Source organism: Nipponia nippon, unplaced genomic scaffold (genome assembly GCF_047370975.1).
Source record: "Nipponia nippon isolate SJK-2023a ecotype South Korea unplaced genomic scaffold, ASM4737097v1 scaffold_6, whole genome shotgun sequence".
Lineage (NCBI taxonomy): Eukaryota > Metazoa > Chordata > Aves > Pelecaniformes > Threskiornithidae > Nipponia > Nipponia nippon.
This window is the reverse complement of record NW_028262380.1, coordinates 6332214-6355560: the sequence shown is the minus strand read 5'-3', so window position 1 is coordinate 6355560 and position 23347 is coordinate 6332214. Positions and strand designations below refer to the sequence as shown.

Sequence of the window (23347 nt, the reverse complement as noted above, 5' to 3'; positions counted from 1 at the left end):
TGTTATTCAGTGGAAGTCTCTTTCAGAGCAAAGAATTGACAGCCAAACTCAATTCCTTACAACAAGTGGACAAGCCATAAGGAGAGGCTTTTCTGGCGTACACATTTCAAGGAACCTACATCCCATTTTGGTCCCGCTTCTTCCTGGATGGCAGAGGCTCCGCAGGATTCTGTACCCTGCTCCAACACCAGGAGAACCCCATACAGGGTCTTTGAGAACAGAATTTGCCCCAAAATGCTGTTTTCCTTTGATGAACCCCTCCCATCTTCAGATCTGCTCCATTCCTCATGACCAGCAAGGCAACCTGATCATCTGGAAGAGCAGGTCTCCAAGACATGGACATTTCCCAGCACCGTGGGGCAGCCCCAGGTCTGACACCTGTGTTTTTAACAAACTGGATCGTTGTGCTCGGCTGCCCTGTCTCCAGGAGGGAGAAAGGCAGTGGGACGTGTATGGCTGCTCCGGCTGCAGCCCAGTGAACTGCTACAAAAGCCCATCAAATGTCAAGCTTTCCTTTAAGACCTGGAGTTGCTGAAGCATTTCTGGCAAAATTTACTGAATAAAATGAGTAAGCTCTGATAAGCCCCTGATAGGTGACAGAGCCAGACTTGCTTCAGATCACACAGCAAAAGGGAAAAAAAAGTATTTGGATGAAGATGACCAGAGGTCTTCAGCAGCATCTTCCTTCCTGGAGAAATCCAAGCCGTGATGGACCTGAAAGGGTCCAGGGCTGGTGGGCTGCGGGTACTGGTTCGGTGTCCATCCTTGGGGACTTCCCCCTAAAGTGCTTCTGATGTTGATGTTGTGACCTCGACTGGTGCCAAGCTGAAATTTGTCCCCCTGTTTGTGAAGCACCATAGAAATGTCAGGCTCTTCAGAGATACCAAGCCATGGCACGGCTTAGGGAAGAAGCGGGTAGTGTTTGTGTGCTTATTTATTTTCATTTGGCACTACTAATACCGAAAAAAAAAAAATTAAAATAACTATACTAATAGCAATACCACAAAAGTTTGCATGACGTTTCAGAAGCAGAGAATGGAATATAAAATTTACTGGAAGCAGTATGGGGATTGTGCAGAAAAGGAGCAAGTGAGATGACACCTGCCTTTCCCTCGCTGCTGTAAACTCTCAGCTGGTCCTTATCTCTGCTATCTGGAGTTACACCCGAAGTCCCAGTAAGACCATTTCTAACTAATTCCTTAGCAGATGCTCTCAGCCACAGCTCTGTTACTGCAAAATCACAGGCTGTAGGGAAAAAATAAAGCGGGTTAAAGCCCACGTGTGGCTAATCCCTCCAGAGGGAATCCTCACCTCTGCTTTTCTCTGTGCTCCTTACAAAGGAAAGGAGAGCAGTGGTCCAGCTCCTCCTGTGACTCTCCCAGGGCTGAGATGCTGGGACTATCTTTGCTTACAACTTGTAAATTAAAGTATAGAAACCCACAAACTAGCCTGTTTTTAGAAGGGTCAGCTCCCTTAGCTGCTGGAAGATGGATACGGGTGAGGCCAGGGTTTAGCTTCACGGTGGGTCCCTGCCTTGATCCCAGGGAGATGAGGGGGAATGACTGATTTGTTTGCACATCCTTAACTTCCAGTAATAGGAGGTGATGATGCCACTAAAGCTAATATGATGCATGAGTATTTCAAGCTGCAGGGTTGTTTCGGTGAGGGTAAGAATGGGAGACAGTGATCAAACATCAGCTGGCGTCAGGAGTGTAGGTCCGGAGTCATCACTGATGTGTGTAAGGGCTAAGCCAGCTGAAGAGCTTGTCCTTGATTTAGCAATCCCCTAAATACAGGCTTTCCCTCAAAGGATGGCCTTCCTGCTAAACCCTCCCCGCTGGAACCTGCATTTGTCAAAGGGATGTCTTTTAGCTCTGGCCAGCACCAGAAGACAAACCTGTTTCTGATTCTGAGTAGGAAGTCTGGGGTATATTTTATGCTGCTAAATATCTGCCCACAAAATCCATTTTGTGGCTCTACCAACCGTGTTGTTTGTACAGCTGCTAGGCTGACTGCAGCCATGAGTTTTTTAATATGTCTGAGTTTACCGTATGGATCAAGCGTGTGACTCCTGCCATCATCCCCAAGGATTTCTTACTGGCGTGAAGCTCACCACAGAGTTTGCAGCATAAGGGGCTGCAGTCCTAGGGCAGTGAGCAGCCGGGAGGGAAAGGACGGAGCAGGTCTTTTGCTGGCACCAAAACATCCTTGAACAGAGCTCCAAACAGACCTTTTATCCTTGCTACACGGAAGGGAAATGCCACTTCTTATTTCTCCTTTAATATGCACTCACCTTTTGCAAAACTTTGAGGTTTGCTGACTTTATGCCGTGATCAGGGTGCATGTCCTGTTACGGCGAGGTCTGCAAGAGCATGACATCCCTCACCAGCATTTTCTTCAGCCCAGAGATAAGTGCTGACAGTCCAGGCACTTCATATTCTCAGGAAGCTGTGCTGCAGTGAATGCTGAAGACCTTGGGGTGCAAGAAGCTTGTTTCAGTTTTGAGCTTTCTTTTCGGAAAGTGGCAAGAGGTTGATGGAGTCCTACAAGCACCCACACAAATCAATGATGTTACAGAAAAAGGTGCCTGGAGGAACTACTGGACCGGAGCAAAGAAGGCGGCATCCTGCTTTCCACTGCTCTTTTACGATAACATTTAACAGACACGTGAATGTATTGATGGGCCAGCTATGGAAACAGCGCCTGCTGAAGCTGTCAGTCAAATGCAAGGCTCAAATCCCTACGAAACCAGCGGCAGCATTTAACTTCTGGCTGTGCAAATGTAAACATGAACAGCAAATACCCGGTGATACACGCTGGCAGCGGGATTCCCCTGGTGATCATTTTACATTGCCACTCTCTGGCAAAGCAGTAACAGGGCTCCAAGTCATTTGTCATGACTGTGGGGTAGAAAAAGTGTTAGAGGCTTTATTCAAGAAAAGCAACCGTACTTTTGGTTTCAGGCTATAACAGACGACTCCGCATGGTCTGGAGGTCCCATTATTTCACAAGCTTGGATCTGAACCTTTCCCCAGCCGCTGCATTAGCCTGCCTGTCCCTGCCTCTCTCATTTAGCAACACATTTCACTGGGTTCAAAATACTTTTGGGTGGGAGTCAGGTCCAGCTTCAAACACTGCCTGCAGACATACCCACCGTGAGCTGCCTCCACGTGGGTGGGTTTCTAAGCTCTTGTTGCAACCAGTGGAGATTTTTCCAGCACTGCGAGGGCTCCAAGAGAGCAATTCAACCCTCTCCTTGCAGCAGACACCTACAGACAGCACGGGAACTGCTCTCTTGTCTCTGCTGACTGCATGGACTCGGTTTCCACCTAGCACCTGGCACAACGAGAGCAGGGGCAGCACACACGTACACACCTGCCATGCAGACACCTGCAGGTGGTTGAATCTGGACCCGAATTTCAGCCTTAGCTGCGTACTCTTCAGACAGCAAAGACGCATATTAGATGTCTAAATATAGGTGTCTAGTGCTACATAGGGTGCCCTAGGGTATCTGAGACCTCTGCGGAGGACTGGCTAAAGGGTGCAGGACTCAGGGGAAACTCAAGCTTTCCTGGAGAGGCAGAAGGAAGCAGGACAGGGCGTTGCAGGGTGGCTCAGGCAGCATTAGATGCCAGTCTGCAAGCACGTGAATCGAGCTGCATTTCAAACATGCCTCCTACGTTATCTGCAGCAAGACCAAGGTCAGTGTGAAACCCAGAAGTGGAGTCAGATGAATTCGCACATGGAAAAGTGCCTATGGAGAAGAGGATGCTGTGTGAGTTAGTGGGTGAGATCCTCGTGTGGATGAGGAAGACTGAGACTGGCAGGCACTTGCTGTATCCATCAAGGCCTCACGGAGAAGGGAGACATGGGGGCTGGTGCAGGTGACAACTATATCTTGGTGTTTCTAAGTGCCAGAGCCTGGGGCACAGTCAGTTGTTATTCTGCAGTATAATATCAAACCCGGACTCTGGGGTGTAAACAGGACACCCTGAAAAACATGGATGTCCAAGGTGGTTTTGCTGCTCTTAGTGCTAGTAAATCCAGACATTTAAGGGGTTGGTGATTTATTTATTTTGCACATTTTTGGCTGATGATGCAAGTAAACAAAGCATTAGCAATGAGTTCTCTTATGGAGAAGAAACTGAGGTTGGGAGAGATTGAGTGATCTCAGTGATGACCCAGAGGAAGCGTGCAGCTGGCCAAGCACCACACCCAGGTCCCTCAACTGCCCAGCTAGTATCTAAAAGAAGAAAAAAGAAACGTTTTGACACCATTCATTGTAAGGAAGTACCAAAAGAAGTTGCATTTTGTGCATGCAGCAAATCTCCCTTTCATCTAAAGATCTAAGAAAGGGAAAATGTTAGCAGACAGTGTGTTTTTGTCTTCTGCTAGAGCTGGAACTCCTGGGGTAGGTAAACATTAACGTGATGGTCCTTTGGGCTTTTTACTAGCAGGAGGTCAAGTCGTCTGCAGAGGAATACTAAACAGAAAGTTCTGTGTTTAATATCAGGAAGATCTGCTTTCAGAAAGGATTAAAGCCCAACTATGAGTCAGAAAGCAAGAAAAACGTTTTCACTAGAATTCAGTTTTTCCCTGGGTTTGTGATTTTCACAAGGTTCAGCTCCAGGATCTGTGTTGCTCTTAAAATGAAGTTGCTTACTTAAAAATGCACTGGGAAGAGACTCCACCCCTTATTGGACCTTTGGGCTTTCTGCAATGGTTGAAAAGTATTGTTCTTAGATTAAATCCCCAAATCTTTCTTAATCCTTTGGCTACCCCACTCTGAGCCAGCACTAGGTCTGTCCTGAACTTTGTAAGGCAGCCCCTGTCACGAATACCTGAGTGTTGCTAACTGCCGTATTGGTTCTCCCTGGGCTGAATGGTTTCTTTCTAGGCAGATGATTAAATCACCTCAATTAATGTTGGTGGGACAGGGTGTTCTCTGACAGGAACCAAACCACTGCATTAAAACAATTAAAGATAGGTTTATTTTTTCTCAGTTCTGTGTATGTCTGGCCAATTATACATTGTGCAGCTGATTTCCCTACCCTGAAACTTTTACTGTTAGGGTGGTAATGACTTGCATCAATATTAAGATTCAAAAGACTCTTTATGCATTCAGCTTTTGAATGAAAATGACTAAAGAGATGTTTCTGCTATTGAGATTTGGAAAAAAAAAAACAACAACCCAAATCCTCATCTTACACAATCCTACTAAAAACACTAAAAAATTGCAGTTGTCCTTGTTTTGCAATATTGTTTGACTTCATGCCTGAGTTATTGTAAGTGCATTTGATATCCAACAGATGGACTTCTGACGCTACATAGCTTAACATAAAAAGGAGAGAAGGAATAACCCACTGTATAATTTAGCTGGGGTCAAAAGCTCCAGATCTCCCTGTTGACAGGACTGGGACTCGTCTCTGACCCCCCGCAGTGGGACAGTCCTGCCTGTCACTGCCACCTATGAACCAAGGTGAGGGGCATCACTTAGAAACAGTTGGGGTTCTTCTTGTTCCCTTTGATTTTCTGCTATCCAGTCTCACTCATTTTGTGTGTTATTTTCTAGACCAGCTTCTCTCTTTCCCCCTCCTGAAAATAGTTTTTTTGAGAAAGTGCTAAAAGCAAAATCTTCCTGTATACAGAACGATAATACAGTGGCATCTAACTCAAATTCTGTAATCCCCACAAGAGTCTTAGTGAAAGCCTCAAGTCAAGGAAAAATTGATTTGGAAATGGGTCCAGGTATAAATCTTTCAGTAGTGAGTGGGTTCCTTACAAAATCAGTGTGTATGTCCTCCTAAGGGGATCATATATACCTCACAAGAAGCTGAACATTTGATTGCTTCATTTATTTATTACGGTCTCGTTCTGGCCTCAGTTTTATGGACATGAAGTGAATGAAATAATCAGGATGAAATCAGAGTATGACTTTGCATGCTTACTTTTGTCCTGAAGGAATCCTTTCTTCTTGCCCCCCTCCCACGTGCCTCTGCCCACAGACACAGCAATACATGCACGTGCTGTTTCTGAAGGCAGCGGATGGCATAGGTGATGAACTGACCTGTGTCTGAAGCTCACGTAGAAGTTAAAGCATTTTAAAACCCCTTGTGAAGCCTCATTGTAGAATTCAGTGGTTTCTTGTGACATTGATCTGAGGTCACTTTACTCGTGGCTGCAAGAATTGCATATTTTTTAACAAATGAGCTGACTTCAGAGCTTTCCCTGATTTTTCTAACTTTCCTACAAGTCCCAGGTACAGACATATCCTTTGTTTGCTTTGGAGATGCCTCTCCCATAATCACCGTCCCTAACATATGCTCTTTTTGTGAATGTTTGCCTAAATTCCCTCGTCAAAAAATAGGAGCTGAGCCTTTCTTGTGGTTCATTAACCATTTTCTGTTCCAGAACAAATGCCCCCTGAAGTTCAGCAGAAAGAAAATGCTGCTGTTAAGAATCTCTGTAGGAAGGAAAGAAAGCACTAATTATTGTTTCAGAACGGTGGTGTTTGATTTATTCAAACACACTCCTTTTCCTGCCCCAGGATCAGCCAGGTGAGTAAACTGTCCATGGTGAATGAGAAAGAAGATTGTCAGTTCTCCTCCATTTTTTAAGATGATTTAATCTCAAACCGTTTAGCCCCAATGAAGCAGTGGGCTTCACGCTCAAGACTGATGCTTATCAGGCTGGCTATTACAGCTGAGTCGCTCTGCCTGGGACCATCGCCTGTGTCCTCCTCGTGTCGTCCTCGGGTGTCGCAGTATTTACTTAATGCCCCCCCGTCGGGATGGGGGTTTTGCTCTTTCTACAGCACTTCACACAAATTAATAATAAATGAGGTCAGGTTTGTAGAGAGGGGTTATGTATTTCATTTGATTGACCAATTAATTTATATGTGGATTTATATATTAGTTACTCAATTACAAGATACCACCTTTCCCTGAAAAATGTGGGTTTTTTGGAATTTGCGTGCCCCCACAACCACCGCCCGCAGTCAGCCCTCCCTGTCTGCAAAGCCCTTTGGCTTGGTGGGGGTCGGTCTCTTCTCCCCAGTAACAAGCGATAGGACGAGAGGAAACAGCCTCAAGTTGCGCCAGGGGAGGTTTAGATTGGAAAAATTTAGATTAGGAAAAATTTCTTCCCCGAAAGGGCAGTCAGGCCCTGGCCCAGGCTGCCCGGGGAAGGGGTTGAGTCCCCATCCCTGGAGGGATTTAAAAGCCGGGTAGATGTGGTGCTTAGGGACATGGTTTAGTGGTGGGCTTGGCAGTGCTGGGTTAACGGTTGGACTCGATGATCTTAAAGGTCTTTTCCAACCTAAACGATTCTATAATGCTATGATTCTATGAAATGCTTCTCCTCACTGCTACTGACTGCCTGCAGATGTACCACAGCGGCTTTTAACAGGCACCCACAGCAGACACCCATCAAAAACTGGTTTTGGCTTGAATTTAGCCCAAGTTAGGAGCTACCAGGGCTGGCTGACACCTTCCTCCCGCCCTGCGCTGGTGGCAGCGGGTCTGTCACAGCGCGGCCCTGCCACCCTGCCTCACGCCGACGCCGCCGCGGACTACAACACCCACAATGCCCCGCGGGGGCTTCCCCCGACTCGCCTCCGATTGGCTACCTCCACCGGGGGGAGGGGAGGGCCCTCCGGGCTGAGCCAATCGGCGCGCGGGGCTGCCCGGCGCCGCGCCGGGGTGGGCAGTGCTCAGGCGCCGCGCAGGGCCGCCCGCCCGCCGCGATCCGCCGGGCCGGTGTCATTGGCGAAGGGGACGATGTCTCACTGCAGCCGCGCCGCCGCCCGCCTCCTGGGCCGCTTCCTCCGCCGTGAGTACCGGGCCGCCGGCAGCCCTCCGCGCCGGGCCGCGGGGCCCTCCCCGCTGCCTGGCAACCGCCCTCCCCCGCGGCCTGCTCCGCCCGCGCCGCCCCTCCGCCGTAGGCCGCGGGGCCTGAGGAGGGGGCCCGCCGCCGCCGCCGGGGCCCGGCCGCCTCCGCCCGCCACAGGAGGGGAAAGGGCCGGGCCTGCGGCGGGGCAAGGTCACCCGGAGGAGGGGGAGCGTCCCGCCTCTCCCCGGAGGGGGATCTCCAGGCCTCGGGGCGTGCGGCGAGCAAACTCTCAGCCGGGCCTCGGTCTGCTGGCGGAGCTGGGGCTCCTCAGCCTCAGCGCGGAAGGCCCGAGGCGGGAGCGGAGCGCGGTTCTCCACCGCCGGCAGCTCCTCTGCCAGGGCCTTAGGTGGAGGGAAGGCGGAGGCAGGCTCTACTCGGAGGTCCAAGGTGTAGGGCGCCGGGCACACGTGGCTGCAGGGAAAACTGTTTTTAAAAGTTAGGAAAAGTTTTCAGATTGAGCGTGGTCAGCCGCAGGTATGGGGAGCCATCGTTGTTCTCTCTGTTATATCCCCAGAAATACTAAAAACTCGACAAGGCCCAGAGGAAGCTGCTAGAGTTGGATCTAGTCGCTTGGAGGGGTGGTTTGGACTAGAGACCTCTTGAGGTCTCTAAATTGTCCTGTGATTTCAACACAAGTTGGTAAAGTTGTTTTTGTTGTCAAGAATAAGAATATTAGCCTTTAATTATGGAGAACATGAGCAGTCTGAGACTAATACTTCAGCTTGAAAGTTTTTGTGTGTGTTGTTCTGAAGATCACAATAAAAAATAAAGTGCCTTTTTTTTTTTTTTTTCTTTTCAGTGTGCTTTTTTTGTGCAGTTAATGTTGCATCCTCTACGGAAATCGGTATGGGTATGCCAAGGCATAAGAGCCATTTCTTGGAATCTAAACTGAGGAACTGGTGCATTAATCTTGGTTCTTGCAGCTGAGAATACATGGGCAAACTTAAACCTACCTCATTTCACTGCACGCAAAGTTTTTTTTTGTCTCAGTGTGGTGGTAACTTGCAGGTCAGGGTCTAATAACATGATCCCACGAGATTTTAAGCTGGTCTGAGTTGTTCCTGTGGCACACCTACCATCCGCTCAGGTGTCTATCCATTCCTACCCCTTGTCCTCCATGAGCAGGAGCAGAAAGCTGTGTTTTCTTACCGTACTGTTAATTTCTGCCAGTTCAGCTCTTTGAATTGGCTCCCTTGAGTCCGACGAGAATTTGTTCTGATGGAGGGGAACAGATGGGAACATAGCACCTCCAATTTAGGATAATTTATACTCCCAGCAAAGTTACTCTTGGGTGCAGTTTTATGTGTTAAAACCCCACATTGTTCCCTTTACAAATAGCAAGAAGAGATTCAGGGAAAAGTGTGAGGTGATTTTGGGGGGGAAGAAGTGGTCTAAGTGGCTCACTAAGTGTTCTGTTTGCAACAGTTCATGAAGTCTTTTAAAGAAACTCCTGCAAGATGAAATAGTCCTTCATTGGAAACCTTTCTTTGTTTGGTTTGATACTCTTTACAAAACATTAAAAGATGGCTAAAACCTTAAATTTGGACTTCGTACGTACATTTTCAGTAACAAATAATTAACATCTGCTTCTCTCAGTGGTGATTTAAAATCATGAGTTTCTCGTGTGTTCTGTTGCAAAAGCGATGCACATGGGTGTGTATCCATAAGGTTCAGTTCAGGAAGTTGTGAAAACATGGTATGAAATATGTCAGTGAATGGTAAGCGCTTGCTCAAAGGTCAGCTCAAAGTGCCGTCTCTGTATGGACAGAGTCAAGAAAGACCTACGCCGCTCTATTCCACACTGAAGAGAGTCTCTTTAGGGACCGTAACTGCGATCGGAGAGTCAGGATTAGGGATCTTATGTTCTGGGCATGTTAAAACCCTTTGTAGAGCTCGTAGATTAAAAGATTACAGTAAATTATGTGACTAACCCTGGCAAAGAATTGCTGCAGAAATAACAATCTAAATTGAAGAATTCATTGGGTGTTTTTTATGTCAGTAGTGCAGGGAGAGGAAAGCTCCCAAACCTTTAGCTGCACGTGTTCTTAGTGGAGTGTACATGGGGAAAAAAAGAGTTTGTTGCCTTACAAGAAATAGTTGAATATTTGTGCTGAGAAGGACATGTCTTTTCCCTCAAGGGCCTGCAGTTTCACTGAGATGCTTCGCTTTGTTTCAGCTTCATAAATTTGGGAGGAGAAGGCTTTTCTTTCAAATGCCACCGTGTCTCCCATGACCCCATGTAGCCACTAATGTCTGTCGCAACGAGCGGGGATTTTTTGATTAGGAAAGAGAAGTTTGTCGAAAGGACTGACATTTTTCTGAATGCTGTTTGCCCATTAGTCTTAGTTTTCTTTAATATGGTAGGTGTAGCGTAGTCATTGCATCTGTCCTTTGCAGGCTGATTAATTTACTTAATTTCTCAACTCCTATGCCGTTTTCATAAATTCAAAAATGGGTTTTCCATAATTAACAGGAACTTGGCAAGGGAAGGGTGAGAGAAGAGAGGCTGGGAAATGATCCTTAGAAATCCTTCTCTGAGTGCATAATCCTCTTTAAAACCAGGAGTAAAATATTTTGAGCAGTCCCTCAATAGCATGAAAACTTCTTTGTCCGTAAGGATCATCTTCTACTAATGCAACTGATACCTTTAAGGATGAATTCTGTAGATGGGTTTGGGGAGGGGAGAGAATTGTCCAAATGTAATTGTGTGTGTGAATATATACATATGGCCTGATAATGAAGACTAAAACCTAATAAAGAGCTAGGAAGGGAAACTGTGTGTGGAATATTCTTGTTAATATCAAGCTTCTAGTCAGTAAACTCTGAAATTTGCTGCAGTGCTTCGGTCTTTGCTAAACATTTTTAATGTCTATACTCTTCTGTAATGTAAGAATCTGTCCAGAACTGTTTTTGTTCTGTCCTCTTCAGGCCACGCATTTGTAGGCAGAGGAAGGAGAAAGGAGATGGTCATAAAACTGCAAATTAAACATGTACAAAATATTGAAAGGATTTCTCGGAAACAAACTGAAGGTCCATAACTGATGGAAAATAAGGGAGGGATGTGTGAAAAAGACACTTTTAGCATTTTGACTAGCATTCTTTGTACCTCAGTCCTTCCCTGAGCTTCCCCTGCACTGACCTCCATTTTCCCCATTTGTATTGGAGCCCATATGATTTCTAAGGCTTTCTTCTTTCCTTACATAGGTAACAGAAAGGAAGAGGAATGTCTTCCTTCATCTCCAAGTTCTCTGGCTATTTCAAGGAGTAATAGAGGAAGAATTTCACTTATTACTTTTCAGTCTTCTGGCAATGTAGGTATCTGCTCAGGTCCTTCTAGAAAGGAGTCTTTGCTATTTTGCCATGCTTTTGTGTTGTGTTCATCTTGTGAGCACACTCAGATGCTACCTCAGCTTCCAAACTTTTCTTTTTGTCTGGGATAAATGTGGGAAAGAGTGAGGCACACTGACTTGGATTCCTGTCCGTAGCTCTAGGGAATCTTGCAAGAAGTCCTGAAAATAACAAGTTTTCAGCTTTGTGGAGTTTGAGTGAGGAAGAGATTTAGCTCTTAGTATCTCTACTGTCAGCTGGCTTACACCACACAAACAAGCTAGGCAAATGTAGCTTGGGTTGTATCAGTCATTTAAAATGAGATTTGTGCTTGGGAGGTGTTGCTGCTCAGTGAGTACCTGAAAGCTCAGTGTAAGCAGTATTTACATTCGATGTGTGCTTTAAATGGGTCACGTTTCTTTTTAACATGGAAATTCATGTTTGATAAATAATAGTGCATTTTTCTAAAAAGGCTTTTTAGCTGTAATAAACAAATGAGCTTAAAGCGCTGCTCAAGGCTACAAATTGTGAGTTTTCTTTTAAGAAATAAATGTAGCTGGGTTTTCCTGTGACTGGGACTACGGTGAGTCCTGGGCTTGGCTGTGGCCGCATTCCCTGGAAATGCAAGAGTAACTACTGGCAGCGTGTGTGTTGGAGGTAATTCTCTCTCTTAGTTTCTGGTAAGTTTTCTTTACTGTAAAACAACTGACGTTTTATATACAGGCTTATACCCCTTTGCTAAATGTATATCGCACTTTTCAAATCTATCCTGCGACAGCAGGGGTTTGGTATTTGAGTACTTTCCATGGCTACTTGGTTGTCCTGTACAATGGACTAAAATAGGTTCTTGCCACAGTACATCTCTTTAGCTATGTAGAAGCAAAAGTACTGGAAAGCCAAAATAAATGCATCTTGTTAGTTGCATAACTTTTTGAACCACACAGTATGCAAAACAGAACAGGGATGGGGCTGAAGTGAAAGGGATTGCTTGGGAAAGGTTATCCAGTTTCTTATTTTAGCTTTAATACTCTTCTCAAAAGGTCTATGATGGGCCTTTGTTGGACACGGTAATGTTATGTTAGACCTCTGATTATACAAAATAACGCAGTTCAGTGTGCTTTCGGTAAGATTTGGATTTGATAAGACTTGTCCTTATGCTCTAGAGCTTCATCTGGAGCCTGCACCTTTGTAATTTGGCTTGTAATTTAGTCGTATGCATTAAAATAGCATCCCCAATGAGTTTGGCTCTTACTGGTTCATGGCTGAATCCTGGTAACTAGAAAAGCAAATACTTTTTTTTTTTTTTTTTTCCTGTTTTCCTGAGGACCATGCATTTGCACTTGGGCACCCTGATTTGTTCTGGTAAAAGCAATTGCCTGAACGGGCGTTGGAAGTTGTGAAGCAGTACAAGCTAGTGAATGAAGGTCTTGGGTAGAAATTGAGACTTGGATTCTATTTCTGACTCTTACCTGCTGTGAACTTAGGCATATGATTTTGATTTTCCACCTGTTTCCTTCTCATCTTATATCTGTATTAACTAGTTAAATTGCCAGCTGTTTGCACCTGGGACTTGCTGTTTGCGCCACATATAGCAGAACCTCATCTTGACCGATGCCCCTGCTGCTCCTACTGTGCTGATAACTGGGGCAAACTTTTCTGCTTCAGACAAGGCCATGGAGAGAAAATAGAGAGCTGTATCGTGTCAGTTTAAAACCCCCCCCCAAACTCAGACTCATCCAGCCCAGAAAGTACAAGATGTGTTTTGTTTTTTTTTTTTTTTTAAATTTCTTCAAAAATGTATCGTTCCCTAGACATGTGCCCATGCTAAGCTGCCTCCCTCCGAAGACAGCAAATGGCTCAAGCCTATGGCCAGGCTTCTTTGAACTTCTTTGTATTTTCTCTGAACCAGGACTCTTCAGTCATGTAAGCAGCACATACAGTTTTGAAGAGTAAATCCATACAAAGCTTGGAATTTAAGCTGTCTTCCAGTTATAAGTGCCTAATTTATTTTTTTTTTTTTTGTACTTTGATAGCTTGGAAAATGCTCAAAAGCTTCTTATCCTTGAAAAATATATCTATATAGACTTCTCAAAACTGAGAATTGACAAACTTAAGCTTTCAAAAACATTTTTGTGCAAGGTTATAAATATCTGAAAATAGATATAGAACAGACAGCTGAATTGGGACTGCTTTTACGGCAGAGAGAAGGGAGTGACTATTTGTCGAAGGTTGGATTTTTTTTTTTTTTGTTGTTCCCCCAAATACTGAAATTACTGAGTGCGTGCTGTGTGCCTGGCAAGCTGCCCTGTCTTATTTTGCAGGTGGATTTGTCAGCGTTGTAGCGCAGTCAATATGTGTAAAACTTAGATTTTAATTAGTTTAGTGTTGCCTCTTTATTCTTTACCCTTGCAGGCCCATCAGAGGGCTTTTGACATGTGCACTCGCATACTTCTGGAAGACCAGAGTGTTCTCCGCAAGGCATTGCTGGTAGTAGGTCTTGACTGTAACAGCTTCTTCACAGGGGGATCGTCCTCTGCTTTTCTCAAGGTTGGGTTTGACCCGGTCACATCCCGTGCCTGTGAGGGATTGCCTGAATGGCTGGGGTCAGGTAGACGGATGCCCTGTTCTCCTAACCATCAGGTCATCTGTTTCTCTGCTTATTTTGTCTCTCCTTTGCTGGCAGCAGGCTGCTGATTGCCAGTTGTGCGTTTGAGGGACTTGGTGTTGCAGCTCAGGTGCAGCCTGCAGAGCATTGCAGCCTTGACTAGGAAGGGAAAGCCGTTGGCCAAGCACGAAGACCATGCTGTGCTGTCTTCTGTAGCTGTGACAATTGATCAGCAAGACTTTCCTCTACCCTTCCACAGACAAACTCACAACCCTAGTCATTAAATCTTAGCTTCAGACATATTTTGTCCGTTACTGCTTTATATTTCTCCTTGATGTAAAAAGTTTTGTAACAGTGTGGATAAAGATGTGATTTAGGTTGAAACCATAAGGGTCAATATGCTGACATGTGCTTTTACCACTTTTCTTACAAGTTTACTGCATGCTAGTCTGTAAATTTTTCTTTAAAATCTAGCTGAATTTTACTTTATGTTGGTCCGAAGATGGTGTGTTGCCCCAGCTCCTTAGAGAACGGCAGGAGGTGGTTGGAATTGCAGTCCTGTCTTTCTGTCAGCACTTCTTAAGACCAGAGTAAGGACTTCAGATTTAGCAGTAGCACTGATGTCTGGAAGCTTCTTCTGGCATGGTTTTAGTTTTCTTCTCCTTTTTTTGAATAGAATTAAAGCATAAAAGCAGTGTATCACTAAAATTTAGTTGGCAAAAGTACTTGTGGAAGAGTCCTGTGTTGCTCTATGATAGAAATGTGTATATACGTGGATCTTAAGTTTTTTGCCCTTTTTTACTGCCCCATAGAAATTGTGTTACTACAAGATGTTAATAATGCATCTCAATAAAGTCTGTGCATTAGCAGTTTATATTGAAGAATACCTTTTTTCTTTTTTCCACTTAATAGCTTTTTCTTCCTTTCTAAAAATAGAAAAAGAAAAAAAAATCCCTCTCTTGTTCGGGCATGCCTGAGCAAGTATGTGGAACAGTCCAGGGACCGTGATTCAGAATCTCTTATTTTTATTTCAACTTCACTTTTTACTTCCTCAAATCTTAAGTGGTAAAAGTTTTAAAAGAGCTAGAGGTATATAGTAGTAACATACTGGTGTCAGTTTCTGTATTAGGATTGTACCCTCCCGTGTTCACTCTAAGCACAAAATATGGTTTTTGTCTAAAATACTTGCAGGGCGTAAATTGGTTCTGATTCCCTCAAAACTCTGGTATTTGAAAAAGCATACGGCAATGAATATCGGCAATGCGCGCATCCTTTTTATACCAGAAGACCTCTTTTTCCTTCTCATCTCAAGCTTTCTTGCATGGTAACATTCTGTGTATTTCTCTTTTCATCATTTGATGTCAACATATCTTTTCCTTCAGCAGAGATGCAGTCATTCTCCTTGTCTTTTTGATAGCAGCGTGCACTGTGCTGTTTTTCTGTAGTTGTGTTGTGGTTTTTTTTTTCAGTACCAGGGTTGTGAGAACTAAATTGAAAATGGTCCTAGTGGAGTGTCTGGAGAGCTGTATTGCCTCACGAGCCCAAGTGCATTTCAAGCAGTGATGCCTAGGCTCCCGTAGCTAGGTATCTGTTGGGAAAAGGTCTCTTGCTGTGTGTCGTGCTTGGCATTAGGTTTCACCTTGGCTGAGGGACTCTCGACCTTTTCAGTATCTCTCATTGTCTAGTATGGACTGTGCTATGTTCACAGAAGCTATAACATAGCACCTACATTATAACAACCTCTTGGATATCAGGATTTTAATTGTGCTTTGTCACTTTGCAGAAGAGGGCAGAAACATGTTCATTTGCAAATGGAAATAGTGGTTAAGATGATGTTTCCGTCTGTTATTTATCGTGACTGGAGTTCTGGTATTAAGTACCCAATATGAGAAATACCGAGCCTGATTCCTAGCAAACTGAGTAGGTAGAGTGAACTACAGGTGTTTAATATCTTAGAATATCTTAAAAAAAATCTTAGAATATCTTAGTCCTAAATACTTACAACTTAGAATAATATCTTAGAATATCTTAGTCCTAAATACTTACAATTTTCAGAGCTGTTTTTTGAAAACATGAACTACTGGATCAATTAATCTTTTGATATAAGGATTAATATATATGCACTTACTTGATTGGATGTTTTCTGAGAGCCTAACAAAGCAGTGGATTAATGGTTTGTCCTCTCTTTTCTTTTTTTCTCTAGTGCAACAGAATGGAGTACGACACTGCTCCTACTCGGCATCAAGGAAAAATCTGTATATTAACAAAAATACAAAGGTTATCTGTCAGGGTTTTACAGGCAAACAGGTATGTGTATGAACTATTTCTTCTATCACCCTTTCAGTTCAGAATGTTAGTTGGCCAAAAACCATAATAACGTATAAAAGGGATTATATACTGGCTTTGCCTGTGTTGTTAGAAAGCTGGACTTCATGATCAGGAAAGTCCCTTCAGCACTGTAGTTTCCTTTCTTTGGTCCAAATAGACTTTTTTTTTATTCTTCAGTTCCATAGACTAGATATTTTTTTTCCACTTGTGCACAAGCTTAAAACTTGATTTTGAGTCACCTCTTTTATACTACTTTTGATTTTTGTTGTTGGTTTTGGTCTTAAGCCTTTTTATTGTATACAACTGAAAAGGTTTCTTTGTAAAGGGAGATTTGGAAAAAACTACAAAAAACTTACTGTTTTAGAAGCGCCTCTTTCCCAAATGCCTTTGGATGTCAATGCCTATGAATTAAATTTCTGGTTTTATGTCAGGATATTTAATAATTTTCTCACATTCACTCTTGTACATGTTTGCAAAGGGAGAAGACTGCTTTTGCTAAAACCATCAGCTAGTCATGGATGAGAATGCTAATTTCTTCTGTTTCATTATAGTGTTTGTCATCTGCCAGACTTGATGTGCAAAACAAAATGTGGCTGCTATGTCTGCAGGTGTATTAGCAATGCACAAGAAAATATCCTTTAGTGTGCAACCACAGTGCTCTGATTTGAAAGAAAAAGCATAGCATATTCTGAATCCATTTAAAACGTTGATGCACTCTTCAAAATAGCTGGTTGTATATATGTAGTGAAAACTTCCCTTCTCATTGCAAATTTAAGTGCCATAAATTGCCTTCAGAATTATAGATAACATCAACTTTTTGTGGTTCATTTTACTTGCTATTACATGCCTTTTAACTTTACTTATTTTCTCTCTCATAGGGCACCTTTCACAGCCAGCAGGCGTTGGACTATGGCACCAATCTAGTTGGAGGAATTTCTCCAGGGAAAGGGGGAAAAACTCATCTGGGTCTGCCTGTGTTTAATTCTGTGAAGGAGGTAATTTGCAGCAGTGACTGGAGGGCAGGCAATTTAATGCTGCTGAAGGTCTACTTATTTCAGTGCTCACACTGAAGAGACAAATATTTGAGCCATGGATGTCACTGTGCAAGGCGTGAAATAGAAGCCTGGTAAAACAGGGAGCATTCCGTGTGGTCAAGCATGAGTTTGGCTTCCACAGTGAAGTTCACAGAGTCTGGATACACTTACTTTATGCATGCAACTAGTTTCTGATTGATTCTGGTGTGTATGATGAATTTTTAGCAAACTGTTATCTAAGGGTCTTTATGATGGTGTTCATGGGGCAGATCCTTTCCTGACAGTGGTTAGTTCTCAGTTCCCTAGTTGTGCTCTATATGTCTTGTCTTCAGTGAATTTAACACTTTGATTATAATAAATTAATACATACCCATTCACTTAATTTATGCCTGTGAATGGACATATTTTAAATGACTAGTCGTCAAATGTTTTCCACCCCACTAAATCGTTGATATCTTTTGTTATGTCTGTTGTAGGCCAAGGAACAAACTGGTGCTTCTGCCACTGTTATATACGTACCTCCTCCGTTTGCTGCTGCTGCGATCAACGAAGCAATCGATGCAGAAATGCCCTTAGTTGTATGCATTACTGAAGGTATTCCTCAGCAGGACATGGTTCGGGTTAAACACAGACTGCTTCGGCAGGATAAGACTCGACTAGTGGGCCCAAACTGCCCTGGAGTCATCAATGTAAGTGACTTCTGGATTTTCTCCAAGGCTGAACCATTCTTAGTGATGGTTTGAATGTTCCATCTGACTTCTCCCACTCTTTCCTTAGCCTGGAGAATGTAAAATTGGCATCATGCCTGGTCACATTCACAAGAAGGGAAGAATTGGTGAGTTTTTGAACATTTGTGCATCATCTAAAACTAAAGTTTGGTACTCTAGTGCTCTTATTCATGAGGCTAGTCACATCATGCCCTGAAGACAGTTGACACGCTGTGTAACAGCCTGTCTGTCCTGCAGTTTGTAGGTGAACTTCACCATTATCAATCCCGAAGGCCAAAATCAGTCAGTCGGCCAGAGCAGGCACTGAGTACTGATGGTAGAGGCAAAGCAATTGGAAGTTTCCTTAGGTAATGTGATTGACTTAGTTTCCCTCCTCTGAGGATACCTCCATTTATCTTGGGATTTGAGAGCACCAAGCTCTCCAATGCTATTCCTTCCAACAGCTTGGCTCCTGAGGACTAGGATCCTACACCTGTAGTGAGCTCAGTATTATAGCCACGCGAAGAGATTACAGGCAAGTTTCTAACATGACAAGTTAGACAACTGTACCATGGTGCGTGGAAGTGACACATATACCCACTTCTCAGAAAGCGGAATTAAGGTCAGAAAGGCAGTGACTTGTTCATAATCATATGTTAGTTACACACCCTGCTGCATGCAAGTCTCTTGTCCTGACTTCTGTTGGTTTCGTGTCGTAAACTGTAGAAATAACAACTTGGTTATTTTTAAAATAATGCTGTTCAGGACCTATAAAGAAAATTCTTTCAAAATATGCATTTGTAATTAAATAGAGCTTCAGAAATATTATTGCAGACAGCATATGCTGCTGTTATCTGTCAGCAGGGTAACTAGTTTAACTTGAGCACAGTACCCTTTGCAACGTGACAATTTTTTTTTGATGAAAAGTGTGTTTACTGTGGGGAAGACCTGTTCACTGCTCTTGAACTACGTGGCCTCAGTGCAGTTTCTCTAACACAAGAAACTCTCTGCTACTTAACCACTTCTGACTTGAGCTGTACCTAGTGAATGCTGGAGGATGCGTTAACGCTCGTGTCACACCTCCAGCTTTCAGAAATACCTATAAACCTGGAGTAGAAAAATCAGATGACTGCAATTATGCCCTTTCTAGATACCATCAAGACATTGCTCTATGACTGTAAAAGGCAGCATCAGCCGATGTTGCCCCGAGCTCCTTTCTGAATCAAAGTTCTGTTAAGATTTTCTAAATATCTACAAGAAATGTCTTCTAGTCACAAGATATTAGGATCTGAATGCAAGGCACATCAAGTGCAAAACAATATTTTAAATCCTGAATCCAGGTGCCCCACCATTGCTAGAAATGTTTTCAATGGTGATTCAAGGATCAGGGAATAAAAATGTAACTTTGCCATCCTCCCAGCTTCATCTAACGCTATGACCTTTGGTGATATGCTCCCCAGCTTTCTATTACTGTGAGGCGTCCAAGAATCACTTGGTAATTTTGGGATGCAAGCTATAAAAATAGCCACAGTCTTCGGACCTTTATCTGTGCCTTCTCCGAGGCAATCTGATCTTAATAGTAAACAGGAAGCCCTTTGCAAACATAGCAAGAAGAAAACCTTTGCTAGTAGACATCTGCCCTGTCCAACAGTATAACAGTTGATAAAACTAAAGTTGTTAGTCTAGTGGTGTATTTTTCCTCTGTTCGTGCAATTTACTTATTATATTTTTTTTGTTAGATGGCTTGAAGGTGATGGAAGATGATGTCTGTTTTTCCTGGAAACCTTTCCTCTTGTAGTATTAACAGGAATCTTGACTTGGAAAAATGAACAAAAATCCATGAAATATTTTGCCCCTGATCTAGGCTCTGTATTACCTTCCATCCTGAATTTGAAACTAGGGCTGTGGTTTCTTGTAATATTGTAATGTAAATGCTGAATGTGCATTGTAGAGCAGTGAGCTGCAGCAACAAATACCTTAATAACTTGCATTTGTGCAGCATATTTCTGTTCTGGAGGATCTCTCGTGTGCCTGGCCATACTGGGGCTGTGATTAATAGAGAATTCTTATGTTAACTGTTGAGCTACAACTCTGTTCCAAGTTCAGTGCATCAGCTACTCGCGTACAAGACAAGAGGAAGTATATTCTTCTATTTTGTTTTCAGTTTTCTTTCCTGGTAAAGCTGTAGCGTGAGGAATGCTGTCTCAGCCAATATTACTGACTTTCTGAGCAGGTTTAGTCCGTCTACAATTATGTGTCAAAAAATGCCAACCAAGAAATAGTACAGATAGAATCTTATCTAGAGTTTTCACGTTTTGGCAGGGATAGCTGGAAAGCCTGGCATCTCATGTTCAGTTTATTAAGGTGATTTTCATGACTATAAGAACAGCTGCCTCTATTCATGTGCTTAGCTATGTTAGTGTTAAGTTTATCTCCTTTTCTTTCCTAAAGGTATTGTGTCAAGATCTGGAACGCTGACATATGAAGCTGTTCATCAGACAACGCAAGTTGGATTGGGGCAGTCTTTCTGCGTTGGTAGGTTTCCTCAGAAACAGCCTATTGCACCTACACTAATCTGCTTTTTCTGTACAAGAAGAAATCCAAAATAATTTCTTTTTGCAAGCATGGAAATTGCTGAATGGCAATTATGTTGAGGAATGAGATCCCTATGTACTGTGAAGAGTATAACCCTGTTCTTTTATCATTTCTACATCCGATTAATAAAAGCCTAAAAACCAGCTTTGAACAGAGAACTGCCAGCAAATATGATGTCAATTTGGAAACAGAGTTTCCCAAGAAGTTTAATATTATAAAGGGATAGGGATTAGGGTTAATTTAGGATTAAATTGTTAGGCATTTAGTTGGGTATGTTAAGTAAATTCAGTTTTCTTACAGCAAAATTCTACAGCTGGGGTTTTGGTCCTGCTGTGTCTTATACGGAGGCTCTGTATAATAATATTTGCTTAGGGTTTGAAAGGAGATTATTCAGATATCAAAGCTTTCTGTGAATTGTGGGGGAGATATTTGGAGCAGGAATTTGGCATTCTAACTTGGGAAGAGCCTTCAGAGCTGCCCCTCTTACGAGCCTTTGGGAATACTCTTCATGCTGAAATTTACTTTGAAACTTGTACCGTAAATGCAACATCATTATCTTGAGTTAGTCTTTTTTTTGTGGTTTTAATTTTTTTTCAGGGATTGGAGGCGATCCCTTCAATGGAACTAATTTTATTGACTGCCTTGATGTTTTCCTGAAGGATCCTCATACTGAGGGGATCATATTGATCGGGGAAATTGGAGGAAATGCTGAAGAAGATGCAGCAGCATTCTTGAAAGAAAATAATTCTGTAAGTCTTAAACAGCTTGCTTCTAGACACCTTGGAAGTTAGCCATCTTCTTTTGCCATGTCAAGGAAAACTGAGTTCAATCTCTACAAACAAACGGTCATACTTTTATTAAAGAGAAAGAGTTGAAATTAGGAGCTTTGTCCAGATTAAATCTAACTGGAGTGCAGTGTCAACTTCCGATTTTTAGTCCTGTAATGATATTTGTAGTGAACATTCTGTTTTTTGTAATATACGTGGCTCTGTAGAGAGATGTTTTAAAGTTTCTGATTGCGTCTGGTTTATGATGCTTATCAGGAGAGAAAGTATTCCATGCGCTTCAGACTCTCAGTTCCATGTTGTCTGAGGTTTCTAGCTGTTTAGTATCTTTGCCTGGCTCATTGATATTTAGGAAAAAAAAAATCTGCCATCTGGAATTACTTTTCATCTCACTCTCCCTCATGTAAAACAGCGTCTTTTCTTTCTTCACAGGGTCCAAATGCCAAGCCGGTTGTGTCATTCATAGCTGGTCTGACCGCTCCTCCAGGCAGGCGGATGGGTCATGCTGGAGCAATCATTGCTGGGGGAAAGGGTGGAGCTAAAGAGAAGATAGCCGCTCTTCAGAGCGCTGGCGTTGTTGTCAGCATGTCTCCTGCTCAGCTAGGTAGCACCATCTACAAGGTTCGTTGCTTGGAAATTGGTGCACATACTCATCCAGAGCATGAAGCTACTTTTGAGGGAATACGGGTTGGGAGTACATCTCTTACCCAAATATTCTGTTGCTCTGAACTTGGTTAAACCTAAGAACTCTATTGACTGAACAAGCTGCAGTTATTACTTAGATAGTACGCACACGTAGTTTTAGGTAATGTTGCCTTTATAGAAAAGTAAACATAGCAAAATAGAGAAGAGATTACTTTTTGCTTTCAAGTGTAGCAACTTGTTGAATTGTGTTTTCTGGATACAAAGAACCTGAATTAATTTAAAATATAAAAACATTCTTTGAAAGTAGGGTATTTGAGGAAGGAAAACCTTGGCACATAGGTCTATCTATTTTACGTACTAATTCAATTAGAATTATGGTTGAATGCATACAGCTGAAAAACTTATGTGTGGCATAGGATTATTTGTGCTTTTCTTAATTCGTATCCAAAAAAAGGCATTGCTTCACAGCTAGAGGAAAGGCATAATTCAGCTGTGCTAGGTATTTTTTTTTCTGTGGTGACCGTGTAGTATAGCATCTTCACAGGCTGCTGTGGGATTCTTCCCTTCTTCTGTTGTGTTTTTTCCTTTGCTAAAATGAAAATCTTTACTCCCCTGGCTTGAATCCTTTACTGTAAGGATTCCACTGCAGTTCTTATGCAGAATTAGTGTTTTTCAAGCCTGTTACGCTATGCCTGGGAGCAAATGGTTCCTTGGCGGCATTACAATCTGAGTGCAGTGCACTGACTGCAGTCTAGCACTACTGGTTTTTCATAGCTGGTTTGTTAATGTGAGGTGGGAGAATACTTACTCGCCTTTCCCCTAACTTGCACACATTATGCATTTCATATTTTAATTTTTAATTCCAGTTTTCAAGTCCTAAAATCAGATTTGCTAAGATAAATACAAAGTAATTTAAAATAGTAATAGAAGCATTTTCTTTTTTTCCCACTGGTAATGTCTGTGTGCTGTTTGCAGGAGTTTGAGAAAAGGAAACTGCTGTAAGAGAAGACGCTTTGGAATACTGTCTCCAAAACCAGTGCAGCACCTGGCCTCTGCTTGTCTTTTGTCTGCTAATCTTCAGTTGCCCAAATGACTGACACTGGTCTATGAATTTGACTTGGAAGCCATAAACCTCCTGGCTAAACCTGTTTTGATGTCTCCTTGGTTCAGACCTTATCACCTCATTGTAAATCACAGCAAATTAATAAATCTACTACTAAATCTGATCCATCTTTTGAATTCCTGAAGCACAGCCGTTTCTTCAATCATCATAAACAAAATAATCTTTTGTAACTTAAGCACTGCCCATTTTTAAGGTAAAGTCGCTTATAGAGATGCTTTTAAGGATCAAGGCACTGACTTTATGCACATATCACACTTTTTGCTTTATTTTTAAAACATCCAGTCTTACTTGTTCGTTGCTGGCAAGTG

The 23347-nt window shown here is 42.9% G+C and overlaps 1 protein-coding gene across 1 annotated transcript; it reads left to right on the top strand.

The window, feature by feature from the left end:
• The first annotated feature begins 7681 nt into the window (after positions 1–7681).
• On the top strand, positions 7682–23142 carry SUCLG1 (succinate-CoA ligase GDP/ADP-forming subunit alpha). Its single transcript, XM_087737402.1, has 9 exons — positions 7682–7830; positions 16026–16129; positions 17029–17145; positions 17661–17873; positions 17962–18019; positions 20343–20426; positions 21084–21235; positions 21704–21892; positions 22892–23142. Exons 1-9 carry the CDS (start codon positions 7779–7781, stop codon positions 22916–22918), a joined length of 996 nt encoding a protein of 331 aa, XP_087593528.1. The 5' UTR covers positions 7682–7778; the 3' UTR covers positions 22919–23142.
• The last annotated feature ends 205 nt before the right edge of the window (positions 23143–23347 follow it).

Coding starts and splice junctions, on each gene's coding strand:
- SUCLG1 (XM_087737402.1), top strand. CDS start 7,779: ATGTCTCACTGCAGCCGCGCCGCCGCCCGCCTCCTGGGCCGCTTCCTC. Junction 16,130..17,028: donor AGGGTTTTACAGGCAAACAG/GTATGTGTATGA, acceptor TCTCTCTCATAG/GGCACCTTTCACAGCCAGCA. Junction 17,146..17,660: donor TGTTTAATTCTGTGAAGGAG/GTAATTTGCAGC, acceptor TGTCTGTTGTAG/GCCAAGGAACAAACTGGTGC.